This window comes from Cherax quadricarinatus, chromosome 54 (genome assembly GCF_038502225.1).
Source record: "Cherax quadricarinatus isolate ZL_2023a chromosome 54, ASM3850222v1, whole genome shotgun sequence".
NCBI classification, from domain to species: Eukaryota; Metazoa; Arthropoda; class Malacostraca; order Decapoda; family Parastacidae; genus Cherax; species Cherax quadricarinatus.
In genome coordinates, this window is record NC_091345.1 from 751,117 (window position 1) to 760,000 (window position 8,884).

The following is an 8,884-nucleotide window of genomic DNA, read 5'->3' on the forward strand; positions in this document are numbered from 1 at the left end:
GGCTTTAGGAAAGGTAGGGGGTGTGTGGACCAGGTGTTTACAGTGAAACATATAAGTGAACAGTATTTAGATAAGGCTAAAGAGGTCTTTGTGGCATTTATGGATTTGGAAAAGGCGTATGACAGGGTGGATAGGGGGGCAATGTGGCAGATGTTGCAAGTGTATGGTGTAGGAGGTAGGTTACTGAAAGCAGTGAAGAGTTTTTACGAGGATAGTGAGGCTCAAGTTAGAGTATGTAGGAAAGAGGGAAATATTTTTTCCCAGTAAAAGTAGGCCTTAGACAAGGATGTGTGATGTCACCGTGGTTGTTTAATATATTTATAGATGGGGTTGTAAGAGAAGTAAATGCGAGGGTCTTGGCAAGAGGCGTGGAGTTAAAAGATAAAGAATCACACACAAAGTGGGAGTTGTCACAGCTGCTCTTTGCTGATGACACTGTGCTCTTGGGAGATTCTGAAGAGAAGTTGCAGAGATTGGTGGATGAATTTGGTAGGGTGTGCAAAAGAAGAAAATTAAAGGTGAATACAGGAAAGAGTAAGGTTATGAGGATAACAAAAAGATTAGGTGATGAAAGATTGAATATCAGATTGGAGGGAGAGAGTATGGAGGAGGTGAACGTATTCAGATATTTGGGAGTGGACGTGTCAGCGGATGGGTCTATGAAAGATGAGGTGAATCATAGAATTGATGAGGGAAAAAGAGTGAGTGGTGCACTTAGGAGTCTGTGGAGACAAAGAACTTTGTCCTTGGAGGCAAAGAGGGGAATGTATGAGAGTATAGTTTTACCAACGCTCTTATATGGGTGTGAAGCGTGGGTGATGAATGTTGCAGCGAGGAGAAGGCTGGAGGCAGTGGAGATGTCATGTCGGAGGGCAATGTGTGGTGTAAATATAATGCAGAGAATTCGTAGTTTGGGAGTTAGGAGGAGGTGCGGGATTACCAAAACTGTTGTCCAGAGGGCTGAGGAAGGGTTGTTGAGGTGGTTCGGACATGTAGAGAGAATGGAGCGAAACAGAATGACTTCAAGAGTGTATCAGTCTGTAGTGGAAGGAAGGCGGGGTAGGGGTCGGCCTAGGAAGGGTTGGAGGGAGGGGGTAAAGGAGGTTTTGTGTGCGAGGGGCTTGGACTTCCAGCAGGCATGCGTGAGCGTGTTTGATAGGAGTGAATGGAGACAAATGGTTTTTAATACTTGACGTGCTGTTGGAGTGTGAGCAAAGTAACATTTATGAAGGGATTCAGGGAAACCGGCAGGCCGGACTTGAGTCCTGGAGATGGGAAGTACAGTGCCTGCACTCTGAAGGAGGGGTGTTAATGTTGCAGTTTAAAAACTGTAGTGTAAAGCACCCTTCTGGCAAGACAGTGATGGAGTGAATGATGGTGAAAGTTTTTCTTTTTCGGGCCACCCTGCCTTGGTGGGAATCGGCCGGTGTGATAATAATAATAAAAAAAAAATATATATTCTGGAGCAGTGGATGGAGAGATTCATAATACTAGGAAGAGACTCACAGGTCTAGCCCCAAGTCTGCTCCTTGAGATATTAAATGGTTGCTGATCATCAAGCAAAGAACCCATATATAACATATGGAAAATTACTAAATGCTACAATGTTAGAAGCCACTAGCTGACAAAATCTTGTTACATGCCTAAGGAGCTGAGCTACTGGAACAAGACATTAAACTACTGCACAAATAAACATTAATAACACTTACATCATTCCAAAATATTTCTGCTATAAAATATATTAACCCTTCAACTGTCTAAATGTAGATCTGCGTTCACCTGCGTAGCGCTCCGAATATTTGAAAAAAAAAAATTTAATTAAAGAGGGCAATTTTCTGCATGTTATAAGACCCAAAAAATTTTTTTTGGACCAGTACTTGCCCAGATTTAAGACTGTGAATTTGGCGCTGGATGCTCACCTGACAGCAACATCTAGTCCTGCCGCTTGGAGAAGTGGTGCCGATATACCTTGTTTTCTTGTTTTTATTTTAATTTATATAATTTTTATGTTCTGATAATTACAATTCATAATAGTTCTTGTGATTTCATAGCACTTTTGCACTTTTGTCTCTCATCCACCCCATCTTTTGTCCGGTGTTCCCTTTGGTTTTGGGGGTGTACATGTTTGATTATGGGTAAAAGGAAGTCTTTAACACCTGAAACTATAACTCAAATCATAGGGCTTCACAAAGCTGGGCACCAGAAGAAATAGTGGAGAATGTTGATGTGTGTGAGCACTCAGTGAGGAACTGGGTGCAGCATTTCAAGGCTGGTGGCGGTGTCGAGATACCGTCTGCCAAACCTCGGCCTGGCCCCTGGAAGAAGACATCTGTTCATACCTTAACTGTTACAGAAGCAGTCAGAGGTACACAACAGTTGTCTGAAGTACTTCGGAGTGATGAAGTAACTTTCACTGTCACCTGTAACCGTGAGGAACATGTGTACTGGCCCAGAGGTGGTGACTCACTAGACCCACGCTACACCTGTGGAACCCCCAGACTTGCTCATGGTTTGGGGATGTTTCAGTTCTCAGAGTGCTGGTTAACTCATTGTGCTTCTCAAAAACCAGTATATGAACCAGTATAATTACCTGGAATTATTGTGTGACAATTTACCTGAGGCATTTGACAAGTGTAAGCCTATGGTTTTTATGCAGGATGGTGCACCATGCCAAATTTGTAGTTCATTGGCTTAAGGACTGTGAAGTGACTTTCTTTAATGACTGGCCAGGCAATTTCCCAGACCTAAACCCTATTGAGAACCTCTGGTCAATAGTGAAACAAAGTTTACTGGGCAAGGATATCAGTTCCATCCTGCAGATGGAGGCTGCTTTACATGAGGCATCGAATAATATACCTCCCCAAACCCTCAAGAATTTGTGTGTGTCTTCCTATATGGCTGAGGGATGTGATTAAGCGTAAAGGATGCAACACCAAGTATTAAAACCTCAGTAAGTGTGCATATATATATATTATAGTCTTTCATGGTATGTGTTTGTGTTTTGGTATGTGTGTGTGGGGGAGGAGCAGCATAATGCCGTGACGAGCACTGAACTTTAAAATGGAATTTTAGTATTTTTTTGTCAGTTCTGAACTTACCTCTCCCAATTTTTCTGTAAAGCTGGCCTTGAGAAGGTTCGACTCGACTGGTCCAGGGCAGACAACAGTGATGGCTAGATTAAATCCTGTCTTCTCGAGTCTTAAACATTCAAAATATCCCTGAAATAATATTTTAATCATATATTAATCTGATTACTCAAATTACTTTTCTTTTCCCCAACACATTGGCCATATCCCACCCAGGCATGGTGACCAAAAAAGAAAAACACTCTCACCATCATTCAATACAGTGGATCCCCGGCATACGATGGCATCAGCATACGTTAAATCCAGCATACGATACATTTTAACGCAAAAATTTTGCCTCGCCACACATTAAAAAACCCACCACACGCAAATTGTCCGGGACGCGTCCACGTGTGGCCTGAACTGCCCCATGCGTGCCAGTGTTTACAAGCCAGCCAGTGTGCTCGCATCTAAGCATACATTTGGTACATTCCATATTATCACAGTGTTTTTGGTGCTTGTTTCTGCAAAATAAGTCACCATGGGCCCCAAGAAAGCTTCTAGTGCCAACCCTGCGAGAAAAAGGGTGCTAATTACTATAAAAATGAAGAAAGAGATAATTGCAAAGTACGGAAGTGGAGTGCGTGTGTCGGAGCTGATCAGGTTGTATACCAAACCCCAATAAACCATCGCTACAATAGTGGCCAAGAAAACGGCATTCAAGGAAGCTGTTCTTGCAAAAGGTGCATGTCTGTTTTCGATACAGAGATCGCAAGTGTTAGAAGATGTTGAGAGACTGTTATTGGTGTGGATAAATGAAAAACAGATAGCAGGAGATAGCATCACTCAAGCAATCATATGTGAAAAGGCTAGGAAACTGCATGAGGATTTAATTGAAAAAATGCCTGAAACTAGTAGTAATGTGAGTAAATTTAAGGCCAGCAAAGGTTGGTTTGAAAGATTTAAGAATCGTAGTGGCATACATAGTATGATTAGGAATGGTGAGGTTGCCAGTTCGGACCAAAAAGCAGCTGAAAAATATGTGAAGGAATTCAAGGATTACATAGACAGTGAAGAATTTAAACCTGAACAAGTGTTTAATTGCGACGAAACAGGCCTGTTTTGGAAGAAATTGCCAAGCAGGACCTACATTACTCAGGAGGAAAAGGCACTCCCAGGACATAAACCTATGAAAGACAGGCTTACTCTTCTGATGTGTGCCAATGCTAGTGGTGATTGCAAAGTGAAACCTTTATTGGTGTATCACTCAGAAACTCCCAGAGTGTTCAGGCAAAACAATGTCGTCAAGGCTAATTTGTGTGTGCTGTGGAGGGCAAACAGTAAGGCATGGGTCACTAGGGACTTTTTCTATGACTGGTTACACCATGCATTTGCCCCCAATGTAAAAAATTATCTAATTGAAAAAAATTAGACCTTAAGTGCCTCCTGGTATTAGACAATGTCCCTGTTCATCCTACAGACTTCGCAGAGCGACTTTCTGGGGACATGAGCTTCATTAAGGTCAAGTTTTTGCCTCCTAATACCACTCCTCTCCTGCAGCCCATGGACCAGCAGGTCATTTCCAACTTCAAGAAACTGTACACAAAAGCTGTTTCAAAAGTGCTTTGAAGTGACCACAGACACTCGATTGACTCTAAAAGAATTTTGGGAGGATCACTTTCATATCCTCAATTGTGTAAACCTTATAGGTAAGGCTTGGGAGGGAGTGACTAAGAGGACCTTGAACTCTGCTTGGAAGAAACTGTGGCCAGAATGTGTAGACAAAAGGGATTTTGAAGGGTTTGAGGCTAACGCTGGGAATCGTATGCCAGTTGAGGAATCCATTGTGGTACTGGGGAAATCCTTGGGGTTGGAGGTTAGTGGGGAGGATGTGGAAGAGTTGGTGGAGGAGAATAATGAAGAACTAACCACTGATGAGCTGCTAGATCATCTTCAACAGCAAGAGGCCAGACCTGAGGAAACTGCTTCGGAGGAGGGGATAGAGAAATTGAAGAAGTTGCCTACTTCAAAGATTAAAGAAATGTGTACAATGTGGACAAAGATGCAAACCTTTATGGATGAAAATCACCCTCACACAGCTATTGCAAGCCATGCTGGTGACTATTACAATGACAATGTTGTGAACCACTTTAGAAAAGTCATAAAGGAACGAGAGGTACAGGCCTCTATGGACAGATATGTTGTGCGACAGAAGTCCACTGACTCTCTAGTGGCATTAAAAGAAGAAGGTAAGTTACCCTGAAAAAGGACTTGCTACCTCAAGTAATAATGGAAGGGGATTCCCCTTCTAAACAATAACAACTTCGACACACTCCCCTCCTCCCATCCCATCAATCATCATCAGATCTTTATTAAAGGTAAGTGTCATGTATTCTATTGTTTGTAGAGTACTACTAACTGTGCATGTCTTCTTCAGTTTGTGTGCATTAAACTTAATATTTCATGTGGTAAAACTTTTTTTTTCATACTTTTGGGTGTCTTGCACAGATTAATTTGATTTCCATTATTTCTTATGGGGAAAATTAATTCACCTTATGATAATTTCGGCATACAATGAGCTCTCAGGAACGGATTAATATCATATGCTGGGGGTCCACTGTACTTTCACCATCATTCACACTTAATCACTGTATTTGCAAAGGTGCCCAGATATGACAGTTTAGATGTTGCTCCAAACAGCCAATATCCCAAATCCCTCCTTTAAAGTGCAGGCACTCTACTTCCCACCTCCAGGACTCAAGTCTGGCTAACTGATTTCCCTGAATCCATTCACAAATATTACCCTGCTTACAGGGTAATATATATATATACAGTGGACCCCCGCATAACGATTACCTCCCAATGTGACCAATTATGTAAGTGTATATATGTAAGTGCGTTTGTACGTGTATGTTTGGGGGTCTGAAATGGACTAATCTACTTCACAATATTTCTCATGGGAACAAATTCAGTCAGTACTGGCACCTGAAGATACTTCTGGAGTGAAAAAATATCGTTAACCGGGGGTCCACTGTATATGTGTGTGTGTGTGTGTGTGTGTATATGTATGTATATATATATATATGCTCCACAGTCAGCCCTCCTGGCCCTATATCACTCTCTTATTTACCCCTATCTCACCTATGGAATTTGTGCATGGGGCTCAACAACAAGTAACCATCTCAGACCACTAATTACCCAACAAAAGGCTGCAGTTAGAATGATAACAAATTCTCACTACAGGCAGCACACTCCACCAATATTCAATACACTCAACCTACTCACCATATAAAACATCCATACTTATTACTGCACCTATTACATACATAGAACACTCAACTCTGATATTAACCCTCCCCTCAAACATCTCCTTGCCAACCTCAACAGAACACATGACCATAACACAAGGCACAGATCACTCTTTGATATTCCTCGTGGCCATCTCACGCTATGCAAAAACTCAATGCACATAAAAGGCCCTAAAATCTGGAATTCATTACCTGTAAATATAAAAGAAACACTACCTGTTTATAAATTCAAGTCTCTTCTCAAAGATCACTTACTCACCCAAAACCAAATAAATACTGAATAACTGAACCTTATAAATTGTATATCTTAAATGTTTCTCACGATTATATCACATAAATGTTAAACCTAAAACCCAATCTAACTTTATTATTTTTTAAATACACTACCTAACAGAATACTCCATTCTACTGAATTTACAACAATGCATGCAACCATATGACCTGTCTTTGTAATACTCACTTGTGCTTTATAGTAATCTGTTTACATTAATGTTTTTCACTGATTTCATCATTGCTTAGTTAATCTTAAGTTAATTTTAAGCCAGCCCGTAATGCTATGCATAGTATAAGTGGCTTTGGCATGCTGCTCTTATCTGTATTTTTTTGTACCTCTGTATGTGTGCTCAAATTATAAATAAATAAATAAATAAATAAAAATATATATATATATATATATATATATATATATATATATATATATATATATATATATATATATATATATACATATATATATACATATTGGCAGTTTGGAGGGATATGTTGTGTATCTTTATATGTATATGCTTCTAAACTGTTGTATTCTGAGCACCTCTGCAAAAGCAGTGATAATGTGTGCGTGTGGTGAAAGTGTTGAATGATGATGAAAGTATTTTCTTTTTGGGGATTTTCTTTCTTTTTTGGGTCACCCTGCCTTGGTGGGAGACGACCGACTTGTTGAAAAAAAAAAAAAAAAAATACTGTTCAACAGCCTCCCATCAAGCATTAGGGGAATTGCCAATAAACCCCTGGCTGCCTTCAAGAGAGAGCTGGACAGATACCTAAAGTCAGTGCCGGATCAGCCGGGCTGTGGCTCATATGTCGGACTGCGTGCGGCCAGCAGTAACAGCCTGGTTGATCAGGCCCTGATCCTTCGGGAGGCCTGGTCATGGACCGGGCCGCGGGGGCGTTGATCCCCGGAATAACCTCCAGGTAACCTCCAGGTATGTATATATATATATATATATATATATATATATATATATATATATATATATATATATATTTTTTTTTTTTTTTTTTTTTTCAACAAGTCGGCCGTCTCCCACCGAGGCAGGGTGACCCAAAAAAGAAAGAAAATCCCCAAAAAGAAAATACTTTCATCATCATTCAACACTTTCACCACACTCGCACATTATCACTGTTTTTGCAGAGGTGCTCAGAATACAACAGTCTAGAAGCATAAACATATAAAGATACACAACATATCCCTCCAAACTGCCAATATCCCAAACCCCTCCTTTAAAGTGCAGGCATTGTACTTCCCATTTCCAGGACTCAAGTCCGACTATATGAAAATAACCGGTTTCCCTGAATCCCTTCACTAAATATTACCCTGCTCACACTCCAACAGATCGTCAGGTCCCAAGTACCATTCGTCTCCATTCACTCCTATCTAACACGCTCACGCACGCTTGCTGGAAGTCCAAGCCCCTTACCCACAAAACCTCCTTTACCCCCTCTCTCCAACCCTTTCGAGGACGACCCCTACCCCGCCTTCCTTCCCCTATAGATTTATATGCTTTCCATGTCATTCTACTGTGATCCATTCTCTCTAAATGACCAAACCACCTCAACAACCCCTCTTCTGCCCTCTGACTAATACTTTTATTAACTCCACACCTTCTCCTAATTTCCACACTCCGAATTTTCTGCATAATATTTACACCACACATTGCCCTTAAACAGGACATCTCCGCTGCCTCCAACCGTCTCCTCGCTGCTGCATTTACCACCCAAGCTTCACACCCATATAAGAGTGTTGGTACTACTATACTTTCATACATTCCCTTCTTTGCCTCCATAGATAACGTTTTTTGACTCCACATATACCTCAACGCACCACTCACCTTTTTTCCCTCATCAATTCTATGATTAACCTCATCCTTCATAAATCCATCCGCCGACACGTCAACTCCCAAGTATCTGAAAACATTCACTTCTTCCATACTCCTCCTCCCCAATTTGATATCCAATTTTTCTTTATCTAAATCATTTGACACCCTCATCACCTTACTCTTTTCTATGTTCACTTTCAACTTTCTACCTTTACACACATTCCCAAACTCATCCACTAACCTTTGCAATTTTTCTTTAGAATCTCCCATAAGCACAGTATCATCAGCAAAAAGTAACTGTGTCAATTCCCATTTTGAATTTGATTCCCCATAATTTAATCCCACCCCTCTCCCAAACACCCTAGCATTTACTTCCTTTACAACCCCATCTATAAATATATTAAACAACCATGGT

At 40.8% G+C, this 8,884-nt stretch overlaps 1 protein-coding gene across 2 annotated transcripts in view; it reads right to left on the minus strand.

Moving 5' to 3' along the window:
* LOC128699105 (dehydrogenase/reductase SDR family member 7) overlaps nt 1-8,884 on the minus strand; it is a 72,637-nt gene that overhangs the window by 19,310 nt on the left and 44,443 nt on the right. Inside the window, exon 7 of one of the 2 annotated variants that reach the window (XM_053791620.2) lies at nt 3,099-3,218. The exons of the other annotated variant lie outside the window; for it this stretch is intronic. Within the exon in view, the coding sequence (XP_053647595.1) occupies nt 3,099-3,218 (120 nt within the window). The remainder of the gene's footprint in view (nt 1-3,098; nt 3,219-8,884) is intronic. 2 annotated transcript variants of the gene reach the window in all.